Genomic DNA, 12,582 nt, shown 5'->3' with positions numbered 1-12,582 from the left:
TTTTGCAAATTTTTTCTATAATGTAGCTTATAACTAATCATGTATATATATATATATATATGTTGACTGTGTTTTTAGCCAACGACGTGAGAACGTAAAAAACGATGAACCTTCAAGAGAAGTTAAACAACACAGATAGTTTAATCAAGAAAAGTAAATAACACAAGAGATTTTATAGTGGTTCAGCCCCGATTAGTCGGTAATAGCCTAATCCACTTAGAGATTTTATTATTTTATCCACACTTAAGATCAGATGAACCAGTGTCAACTGAGTTTCTTCAGTGTAAATAGAAATACAAAAAGGGTTTCTCTCTCAAGAAAAACGTATTTTCTCTCTCTAGAACTCAGACCAAATCTCAAATTGCCAAAAAGTCTAGAAAGAAGAAGCAGAACCCCTTTCTAATCCCATCCACCACATATTTATATGCTTAGGATCATATATCTGATATCTCCTAGAATAGGGATATTTTATTATATTTATTACATTTAAATTACAAAAAACATTCAAAATGTAACAAAACCCCCCAATTTGTGGGAAGAAGGAGAGATTCCCGCGCGCCAAGACCGGTTCTTGTTGAAGCTATTTCTGGGAATTTTGACTTAGTCCTCCTCTAGCTAGTTGATCCACCTCACCTCCACTCTGGTCGATCATACACATGCTGGTCGGACATACACTTGTTGATAGGACATGCAAGTGTTGGTAGGACATGCAAGTGCTGGTAGGACATACACTTGCATGTAGGACATGTGCATGGTGGTAGGACATGCACTCCTTTCCTCTAACATGGCACTCTCATCTAGCATGCCATGTCTCTCCTCTAACATGACACTCTCCTCTAGCATGCCGTTTCTTTATTTGGACAACCATGCACTTGCTGGACATATGTATAAAGACCACATTCTTGGGGTCTCCTCGGACCAAGGTCCCCTGCGCTCTCCTCGGACCACTCTCTTGGGTTCTCCTCGGACCACTCTCTTGGGTTCTCCTCGGACCAAGGTCCCTTTGGCTCTCCTCGGACCAAGGTCCCTTTGGCTCTCCTCGGACCAAGGTCCCTTTGGCTCTCCTTGGACCAAGGTCCGACCTCACCTTGGCCTTTCATCGGACCAAGGTCCGACCGGGCACTTGGACTGCTCCTCAGATGTACTTGGCTTGGACGTGACACTCTCAAGCAGTCAAAACTCTTCATTAGTCTACCGGGTCACTATATCACAACTCTGAGGAGTCAATGTATTTATTGACTATTTAATGTGTCTTTTACGGACCATGTACTGCCATTTGTCACCTCTATTGCCACGTCATCAATCTCCATTTTTGGGGATAACAATATATATGCACATAAATAACTTTATATATACTATTATTAAGTTTTAAAAATAATGTATGAAATAAAAAAGTATAAACATAATAAAAATTGATAATATCAAGATAATTGAGATAACATAGTTATTATTATTAATTATAAAACAACGATGCAGATGTAGGTAAGAATGATTTTTTTAATAAAACATTAATTTAATTTATAAAAATATTAAATATTTTTAAAAATGTCGTGAAAATAATTTTTTATAATGACATGTTTGTTATTGTCATAAATTAAATGTCCAAACATTTTAAGAATGATTCACCATTTTTTATATTTTTTTTATGTATTTTCAAAGAAAAAATAAATAAAAATAGTATTTAGGGACCTAAATGATACGATTTGAAAATGTTGGGGACCCAATTGATACAAAATCAACTTTTGAGACCTAAATGTTACAAAATGTAAAAAATGGGGACTCCAGTTGAAAATAACCCTCTAGGGTAGAGTTACCCACGGGTTCTCTATATCTGTTAGGGTAATACCTGTACCTACCTGCAAAAAATTATAAGGTAATAGAGTAGGGTATAGGTAGAACTTTTTTTATAGGGTAGGATTATGGAATAGGTATACCCTACCCATACCCTACCCGGTGTTATCCCTAGTATTTATATTGCAAATACCCCTTTTAATAAATATTAAATGAGCATGAAAAAATAATATTATCAACTAGTATGACTTATTAATTCTTTGTGCCACATATAGCACAATATTTTTATCTCCACATGACAATAGTCTTAGAAAAGCTTTTTTTTTAAATGTTAAAATAAAACACTACACAAATTTAGCACTACATTAGAGATGCTCGAACTTGATACCTCATCAATTGCTGTTTCAGGTTCTGGTGAGTTCATAAAAAACCTATTGTAATTAGTTTCAAGTTCATTTGATTATATATGTATTATGCAATGATTGATATTCTTACTACATATATATATATATACTAGGAAGCTGTAGAGGGTAAAAGATTTAAATTGCACCATTCTAAGTTTCTTACATTATAATATAAAAGTAAAGCAAAAGCGATTAAGAAATCCGATCTCTACCATAAAAGAATTACAAATGCACAAGGCTTTCCTCTGTATACTAAAACTCGTAAGCTTTTTAGGTAAAGCAAGAAAGCAAACTCGATTACTCTCAATGACAAAAGATGATGCCCCTGATGAAGTTTTGCTTTAAACAATTTGAATGGTCCTCTTTAAAATCTCTTTTCCAACACTCCAGGTGAAGCTCGCAAAATATGAATCTAGAAACCAGTCAGAAAAATCAATAAAGGCTGTACCCAAAGAACTGGCTGATGATGATGGCTAATCCAAGAGCAATGGCTACAATGGAAGACGCCCATGTCAGTTTCTCAGTAATTCTGGGAATCCTATCCTTTAATGCCTGACTACATGATCCTATGAATACTGTGTAGCTTCCCATTGCCACCACAGTCCCAACCAAAAACATTATCAGAAACGCAGCACCAGCCAAGCGAGAAGGTAAAGCAAGAGCAGGCAAGACCATCATCAGTGCATCTGGCTGTAGCCCATGGACAATTCCGGTGGCAAAAGTAGCAAAACCAATCTTCTTCTTACCAAGTGTGGGGTTTTCAAGTGCATCATAAACACCAACATCACACTCGCCATTCTCTAATGCAACACATGGGCTAGGAACTTCTGAAGCTTCTCTAATGCCCATAGCACCGATGACAAGAAGTGTAAGGCCTACTACTCTTGTCCCCCAAGTTCGGATAACTTCAATATGAAGCCGATCCTTGAGCAACAGAAATATTAATCCGAAAATAACCTGACCAGCATCATGCCCACAGCCCCATAGGGCTCCAACAGCTGCACTTTCCATCCAGGAACGCCCAATTGAAAGAGGGGCCAAAGCAGCAAGATGGTCAGGCCCTGATAAAGTGTGTAAGCAACCAGCAAAGAAACCAGTCCATGCACTACTCAGTAGTTCAGTCCGAATCAGTGTTCCCCCAACTGCAGCGGCAGCAGCAGAAGGGGCACCTGTCTTAACTGCAGTTTGAAATGTTGCAAAAGCTGCAGGTGCGAAAATTGGTTGAATTAAGACCATAATGAGCGCAGAAAGCATAATGTATGCCCCTACAGAAATGGCCTGAAACATGTTTGCAATGTGAAAATTTTTAGTACCTTCACATAGTTGGATCAATGATCACATAGAAAGTTAATCCTGGTACAAAGAACCGAAGACCACATTAAACATTAAACCCATCAACAAGAAATTTTCCCGCCCCCATAGATCAGTAAACATATTAAAAATTAGTCCTCCTAACAAGAATTGTTGCATCCATAAAATTAAAAGTTCATACTCAAATAACAATGTGTCCTACATGTTCATAGAAGAGGATGAAAAGTGCTAAGAATACAATGCCAAAAATTAATTTCTTTAGTAGTGATTCTACTAGTTGAAAGCATACGTTAGGTACTTGGGTTTAAATCCAAAATTATCACAAAGTTCACCACCTTCTTTTTCAGTTAAAGCACAGTTTACCCCTAATTTTCACCAACCTACAATTACAAAGAAAAGAATAAAACACAAACTGTACTGCAAGAAAGTTTCTCAACGATGAGTACAGATTCTTAGTTATAACTTATAACTAATTCAACAGGATAAAGAGCAAATGAATCAAAGGTGAAATTGCTAAAAAAGTCTACAAGCAGCATGACCACCGAATTGCCAATTCTATACTTTCCAATCAATAAACAAAATAAGTCTTCTAAATTTAAAACCAAATAAGAGAACCAACAAAAGTCGAAATTATCGGGTGATTCCAGTGTAATTTCTCAGCAACCATTCATACAATAACCCTCCAACTAAACTGCTCCAATATCTCATTTCGCATTGAAATTGCATCAAAACAATGATTGACCCACAAAAGTATAATCCATAAGATCTATACAAATTAAATTAGCAAATTTATTCACAAATTAAGAAATTAATGTCTTTAGTAGTGATTCTAATTCTACTAGTTGAAAGCATATATTCGGTGCTTGGGTTTTAAATCCACAATTATCACTAAGTTCATCACCGTTTTCTTCCGCTAATGCACAATTGGCCACTAGTTTTCACAAACATTTTCATCAATCAGTAATTAAAATTTCCCCGAAATCTCATTTCGACATTGCAATTGCATCAAAACAATGACAAAACCACAAAATTATAACCCCCAAAGATCGCTATAGAATACATTAGCAAATTTATTCGAAAATTAAATAATTTAGTAAAAGATTACCTTGTTCTTCCCAAAAGCCCCATTTGAGATCTGTTTGAGATTCCGCGATTCGGGCACCGACCCATTTGACGAGGCGTCAGGAGAAGAAGAAGAAGAAGACGACGAAAAACAGAGAGCCGGTAAACTGTTCGACGGCGTAGAGAATGACGACAACGAAGACGAAGAAGAAGAAGAAGATGGAAAAGAAGCCTGCGATGAACCTTCAGATTTGCAGAGCAACGAGGTGACCCGCCTTAACTCGGGGCGTGAAGATGGGAAAAGATTGAGTTTGGTAGAGTCAAAACGACCGAGTCGAGGGAGGAAAGGAGAGGGCTTGAAATGGAATTTCAAAGGGGTTGGAGACGAAGAGGAGAGGAGCCTTTCCATGGCTTCCTTCTCTCTCTACAACTCTCCTCCGTCTCTGCAAACAATTTTTGGACGGAGAGAAGGAGAGAAAGAGAGGTGGGGTGGTTGAAGAAGATAAAGTTTGGCTCAACAGAAAATTCACAATTGAAAATTTATTATTTATTATTAACTTTTTAATTTATTTAATTTTAAAATAACAAATGAGCCTTAAACCAGGTGGTGCAAAACCTCGGCTCTAGCAAAAAAAAAACAAAAACTAAAAGTCAAAAACTAAAACATAAATAGTTAATTTTAATTTTATAAAATGAACTTCATTAATAAAATATATAATGTCGTACAACTCAAGAACTAAAAGTCTTACCATCCTAAAGGAATTCAGAATATGTCATCTAATCAAACAAGGTGTTGATTTATCCTAATAGCATGCGTAGCCAATCTATGTGTAGCTATAAACACGTATTAGAGATACTTTTAGAAATCTGAATAACATACTTGTTATATCTTCTAACAAAAACTCAAGATCGTTGAAGAGGAAATGTCTTTTGTGAAAAGTAGTTACTGCTGCTAGACAATCTGTCTCAATAATATGAACTGAAAGTCCCAACAATAGAAGTCAATCCAATGCGACCATCAAATCTACACATTCAGCTTGAGTAACTGAAAAACATCCTACAAAATAAATAAAAACAAATAAACACACTAACATAAGGGAAAATAGTCATAACAAAAGTTGAATAGATAACCTTATAGACAAAAAGTAAAAATAATCAATCTCTACATATGTTAGTCATATGGACTATTGTGGGTAATGGATCCGTCCCTTTGGTTAAAACCAAATTATAAGAACACATATGTAATATCATAGATTAGACTGTCAATTTATAGAAAAAACGGGCAAGGAAATACAAACCTGCTTCAATAATAAATGAAATACAATAAAAGAACTAGTAGTATCAACTTAAATTGAACTAGATTTGTGCATAATTCTGATTAGAAATGTGTCTTACTTTTAATAATAAAACCTAAGAAGAGAAGAATCTTGAATAAAAAAAATTGAATGGTGAAAACAATATTGACAACTAACATTATTACAACTCAATCTAAGTAGAAAATCAACATTTCTACATTGTAGAACACGCCTAAAGTTGATAATAAATATATATAACCCAATATATAGAAGAGAACGCCCCCACAGAATACTTCTCCAAACATAACTAGGAGTATATCCATTGGTAGCCTCTAGAAAATGCTTGTGGCTATAATATTTAGCTTTAAGAACTTGAGTTGGTAGAGAAGTAGGCCTAATAAGTAAAATGCCAAGCCTAAGCTGCCAATAAAGCTTGATTATGGTAAATAAATGAGTGGAAACCTAATCCCCCTTAGTTCTTCGGAAGACATAATTTATGCCAATCAACCAGTGAATTTTATGCTGATAAACTAAAGAATTCCACCAATAACGAGCCATCATAGATTCCAACTTATCACAAAAAAAATTTGGAATTTAAAAACATGACATAACATACATTGGCATTGCTTGAATAAATGCTTTGACAAATATTTCTCTACCACCATTAGAAAATAGCTTACAGTTTCATGAATTAAGTTTTGTCCAAATCTTATCCTTAACATTAGAAAAAAGGTAAAATAAGAAATACATAGTTGACTTGTTAAAATTAATTACCTGAAATAAAAGATATGGATCATAAATGACAGGATAAGAATGTACATAATAAATATTTCAAAAGAAAGCAAAGAAAAATAACAAAAGAGACACAAATTTGAAAATCAAAGGGAAAAGTGAGGCCCGCATATGTAACGCCCTACTAATCCAGGACCATTACATTATGTGTTTTAAAATAGTGTTTAACTCACTAAATGAGTCGTTTGGGCTTAAAATGTGTAATTAAAACTAACTCAAGGATTAGGTATTAAAATTTTTGGTCAAACAATAATCACTTCATTAAAAATGTTTAACTTTGTACACAGGATCCCAAAAAGAGTTTATAAACTGATACATAAATAAAAATAAGTACAAAGGGCCAGCCTAGGCGGCAAAATCAGGGTTCAACCCTAGTTCCAGCAAGTGATATCGGCCGTGGTGGTCGAGCATACCGCATATGTACACAATGCCCTCGAAGCCCTCCAACTCATGGCTGGTCCAACTATTCTTTGCCCTTACCTGCACCATAGAGTAGCCGTGAGTCGAGACCCAGCAAGAAAACCTTACTAGGTGTAATGTCCAAAATCTGCTAATAAGGCTTAGTGCCTTGATTAGCGTGCCTGGAGGTAATTGATTTAAACGTATTATTACGTGGTTAATTATGATTTATGTGTATCGGTATGTGATTACTTGGATTAAATGATTATATGACTAGAAATGCATGTTTAGGTGAATTAAATATGCATGTGGGCTCGTTCTTGTTAATAAGGGCATATTTGTAATTTTGGTCCATTGATGGCGTAAATGTGATTATGTGTGTTGTGCTTAAGACCACAAAATTGTGGAGATATATCTGTGATATGTGGTCTGAGACGTTCCCAGGGAGTGGATTAGCGAAATAGTCACAACGGAGTTTAATACCCAGCTCGGGGTGAGCCTAGAGGTATTTTGGAAATGTAGCACGTGTTTGGAGTTACCGGGTAACAGGTAGCTATTTAGCGATTATTTGGGTATGTCAGGATTAATTGGGAATTTATAGGACTACTCGAGGAATTAGCGGGAATGTGGCAAATGACAGGATTGCTCTTAGAGGCATTAAATGGGTAAGGATTAACTTAGGGGTAGTTTAGTCATTTTGGAGGCTAGGGCTAGACTTGGGGTAGGTTCTAGATACCAGCAGAATGTTTAAGAAGGAAGGAAAAACACAACTCTCTCTTTCTCTGAATTTCTCTCTCTCTCTCTCTCTCTCTCGATGCTCACTCTCTCTCACTAGGCTTAGAGGCTTTGGTGAATTTTTGAGGAGATTGGCTGAGGATTTGAAGAACTTGAGGCTTGAAGTGCTTGGGGTTTAGCTCAGGTTGGATTCCCAGTTGAGGTAAGGGTTTCAATTTGATTTTTCTGCTGTGATTTAAGGGTTTTCATGGGGTTTGAACTCTAGGCTGGTTTTGATGAGATTATGGGATAGTTTTTGAGATGTTTACACTGATTAGGTTGCCTTGATATGAATTCTAGATTAAATTCTGGGTCTAAGATTTGATTTGGGTTGATTTTAGAGGGTTTGGCTCGTAGAAATGCATGGAAGATTTCTGGGTTTTGGGCTCGAGTCGCGGCCCTATTCTTCAGGTGTTGTGGCTTATGTGTACGAGAAGGCTTGGCAGCCTCTGATGTTTCCTAGGCGCCGCGACGCAGGTAGGGCTCGCCGCAACCCGTGTTCCCTAGAAGAGAGCCCCAAGGCTCTATGACTTGTAGTGCGCTGCGACCCTAGGGGGGCGGGCCACGTCTCAAATTAGGGGAAATGGCCAATGTAGGGTTTTAAGATTGGGAACTAAAATTTAAGGGCTCCGGACGGGTCTTACTACCCGGTTTAGTAGGATTCTAGGTCTTGGAGGCTAGAATATTATTCCGAAGATTTTAATTGGTTTAGGGCTTGATGGATGATTATTATTGTTGCGTTGTGACTAGGTTTTATTGCCAAGGCTCGAGTTTAGGGGATCGTGCTCGGGATCGCACTAGACAGTCAACTCGGGACACAGGTAAGAAAATTGTTTATGCCCATAGAATAGGGCATGGCCCGATTATCTGTGTTTAATGCTATGTGTGAATGTTTATAATTGTTATGCCATGTTTGTATGATTATAACTGATCGGCGAAGGCCAGGATGACAATAAGCATGGTGAATGCAGGTCGAATGGCAAGAAGCATGCTAAATGCAGGCCACCATGGCATGGCCATCTAGGGTGTTGTACTCACTCGTTCGGTGAAGACCGTGAACCCAGTGCCTGGTAAAGCACATGGGTTGGCATAGACCGTTATGGGAATAGTATGTTATCTGTTTAAGAATGTGTATTTGCTGGATTGAATTGTCATATGCTATGTGTGGAGTTTTTGTAACGCCCTAAAATTCAGAGACCGTTACGATGTGCATTTTAAACAGTGTTAAACTCGCTAATCGAGTCATTTGGCCATAATTGTGTAACTAAGTATGATTAGCGGTTTAGGGTTAAAATTTTTGGTTAAGATATAACGTTTCACTAAAACGTCTACTGTATATATTGGGATCCCAAAAAAATATAATTTAAAGGTTCATTGAAAGAAAATATTTACAACCAGCCGATCTAAGCAGAAAAACAGGGTTTAACTCTAGTTCCTCTTTCAACCCTCGGCCGTGGCGAACGAGCAGCCGCATATGTACACATCGTCACCTAAGCTCTCCAACTCAAGGGTGGTTCGACTTTCTTTTTCCTTTACCTGCACCACATAGCACCCGTGAGTCGAAGCCCAACAAGAAAACTCACTATGCTCATGAACAGTAATATCATGTCACAAAATCATAACTGACATGCCTAGAAATTATAGCCTATTCAAGCATGCAAATGAGTTCAGACAATGCTGGGGAATCTAGGATAAGAAATCCTGCCCTCCTGATTGGATGACTATCAAGTCAATCCTAATCAGATGAGTGATTTAACACTGGTGGTTCCGTTAATCATAATGAGTGACTGACAAGAAAGTCACCATGGGGCTCAGCACCCACAGCCATGCGAATGACGATTCTTATGATCATACAGAGTTTATAGCCCTGAACAGATGAGTGAATATCACTTTGAGGTTCTGTTAAACCATAATGAGTGACTGACGAGCAAGTCACTAGGGGCTCAGTACCCATAGCCGTGCGATGAAACAGTCACCTGGGCTTTCTGGCAAGGGCTCTAATCAGATGAGTGATTGACAAACAAGTCACTACAAAGCTCAGCACCCATAGTCATGTGACGAAGTAGTCACCTAGGCTCAGCACCCATAGCCATGTGACTAAACAGTCACTTGGACCTTCTGGCCCTGGCTCCAATCAAATGAGTGACTGCTGGCTAAGTCACTCAGGCTCAACACCCATAGCCATGTGACTAAACAGTCACTGGGGCACTCTGGCCCTGGCTCTAAGTGACTAGCCTTAGGCTAGACAAGTGCTTTTAGTTTTCATCGAACTTGAGGTCGGTCCGGCATTAATGCTCATTTGAGTCATTCAATGCAGATGTCGATTAGATCTAATCTTTGCCGGATTGCGTTAAACACGCTAAGACCGTTCTTGACTTATGAGTCAATACCATGTGACCAGTGCTCAGTACTACTGTCAAACTTGACTAATGAGTCACAGCTTCACAGTTAATACTGACACCATTGCCAATTCTGACTATTTAGTCAGTGCCACGCACAAGTAAGCAATGCTACCAAATATATATCATATGTCAAATATCCAAATGTAGGGCATTCAGCATGCTTACTTAACAATTGCTAGCATAATTATGATCATGCACAAACACAGAGACTCAAGCTCTGATCAATCTCATGTTCAACATTCATGGCATGCCCTAATCACATGTTTCTCGTGCATCACATAATGCGTGCAGTTTTCTTACCTCTGGTTCGAGTGAGAAATAACAATTGAACAACCCTTGTGAACAATTGATTCTTTAATCCCTTAACGGTCACCTAGTCATAAACAAATACAACCTCCAATTAATGAAAATCAACAATGAAAGGGTCTTGACCTAAACCTCACTCCTAGGACCCTGAATTGTACCCAAACGGTGAGTAGATTCGATCCCGAGCCTTAGGAATTGAAACCCCGAGCCAAAAACCCTCAAAACACCCAAAATATGCATATGAGAAAATAGGGTAGTGCTACAGCGCTGCCCCCCTAGCTCCCCAGCACTACAACCAGGGGCATTTTGCCCTGTCTAGCGCTGTAGCGCTACCCTTTGGGCGCTATAGCGCTAGGACTAGGCAGAAATGGCCCTAGTTCTTTCTCCTTCGAATCCTCTATTTCCAACATGATTCAAAAGCTTCCAAACACCATTTAAACCCCAAAATGAACCCAAATATCATCTACACATGTCCTAGGCATCACAACCCAAGTAACCCTAGCCAAAACATCCATCAAATTCTCAACTTTCCAACTTAAAAACCAAACTGAAACTCCAATGAAAACAATGCAAGAACAAGAGATTCTATGGCTAAAAACTCACCTCAATCTCAGCTTAGCATCCTCTTCAATGGTAGAGCATAACCCAAAACCCTCACGGCTTGGTTCCTCAAAACAAGCTCCAAAATTCAAAGAGAAAAGGTGGAGAAATGGTGCATGGGAGAAGAGGAACCTTTGCACTGTTTTTGGTAAACTTCTATAGCCATCTAATGGCTAATTATAAGCTTAGGGTGAAAAGACCTAAATGCCCTCAAATCTAAATAAAAGCCTTAACAGCCACCAAGGGCAAAACTGTCCTTTCCCGCCTATTTCGTTAATTATAATCAACACCCTCCAATTCCCATTATTCTCGATATTCTCAAATACCAATAATTCATATCTCATTACCCTTTAATTCCCGGTAATGTTCTAATCACCAAATCACCCCAAGACTCACCTCGAGCCCCAAAACTAATCCCGTTATGACCAGACCGAAAACTTGCATTCCATGATCGTCTCATGCCGAATGGCTCGAAAAAATCCACATATAATGGAGTATTATTTATAATTCATCCACATGCATGAAAATACACAACCACGCCCTCAACGGGCCAAATTACCAAAATGCCCTTATAATTACAAATAGACCCATATGCATGCATTTATCACCATATCATAATATAATTCACATAAACATGTATATAATCATTTAATGGCATAATAAATCAATTATGGCCCTCCCGACCTCCTAATCAAGGTCCTAAACCTTATTAGAGATTTTGGGGCATTTCAGTTTTCTTGTTGGGCCGGCTCACAGGTGCTCTATGGTGCAGGTAAGGGCAAAGGAAAGGTCGACCAAGCATGAGTTGGAGGGCATGGAGCGGTGCGTACATGTTCGGCCTACCTGGTCACCACGACCGGGGTTGTTTTGAGGGACATGTTATAGGCGTTTGATTTTGTCTCTTAGGTCGACTGTACCTTAACTTTTGAATTGTAAATACATTTTGGAACAGTATTTAGGATCCCAATGTATCACTTTTATAACTTTAATGGATGTCCAAACCTTTTATACTTAATTTTTATTAAATGAGTCTTTATTCCGATTTAATCACACTTTTCAATCTAAAACCTTGATTAGCGAGCTAATGACACATTTTAAAATCACATGGTAAAGACTCTAAAGTAGTAGGGCGTTACACAAGGCATAACAATATCCAAATATCTAAAAGCAATGAACACATGCTTCACAATTATCCAATACATTTATTCCAGTCATACAACTAATAAACATATTATATAGTATAGACATATATATTTATTTTGTGGAATCAACGGCACGACCCAGGAAAACAACCCTGTCGAGCGGCCCAGCCGAGCGACCCCAACCGAGCGAGATGCGTACTCAGGCAATCAGCTACGGTTCTTGCCGGGTGAGTGGGGACTGCACCCTTAACAGAACTCACTCTCAATTACATGGCCCAAGAAACAGTCCTGCCGAGTGCCCAGT

The 12,582-nt window shown here is 38.2% G+C and overlaps 1 protein-coding gene across 1 annotated transcript; it reads right to left on the bottom strand.

Annotated features, from left to right (window-relative positions):
• Positions 1-2,315: 2,315 nt before the first annotated feature.
• LOC133831315 (chloroplast protein FOR GROWTH AND FERTILITY 2-like) lies at positions 2,316-5,099 on the bottom strand. Its single transcript, XM_062261570.1, has 2 exons — positions 4,612-5,099; positions 2,316-3,473 (listed from the first exon to the last, which is right to left on the bottom strand). The coding sequence occupies exons 1-2, from the start codon at positions 4,975-4,977 to the stop codon at positions 2,628-2,630; spliced, it is 1,212 nt and encodes a 403-aa protein (XP_062117554.1). The 5' UTR covers positions 4,978-5,099; the 3' UTR covers positions 2,316-2,627.
• Positions 5,100-12,582: the final 7,483 nt, after the last annotated feature.

This window comes from Humulus lupulus, chromosome 4, assembly GCF_963169125.1.
Source record: "Humulus lupulus chromosome 4, drHumLupu1.1, whole genome shotgun sequence".
In the NCBI taxonomy this organism is placed as follows: domain Eukaryota; kingdom Viridiplantae; phylum Streptophyta; class Magnoliopsida; order Rosales; family Cannabaceae; genus Humulus; species Humulus lupulus.
This window is presented reverse-complemented; position numbering and strand designations above follow the sequence as displayed.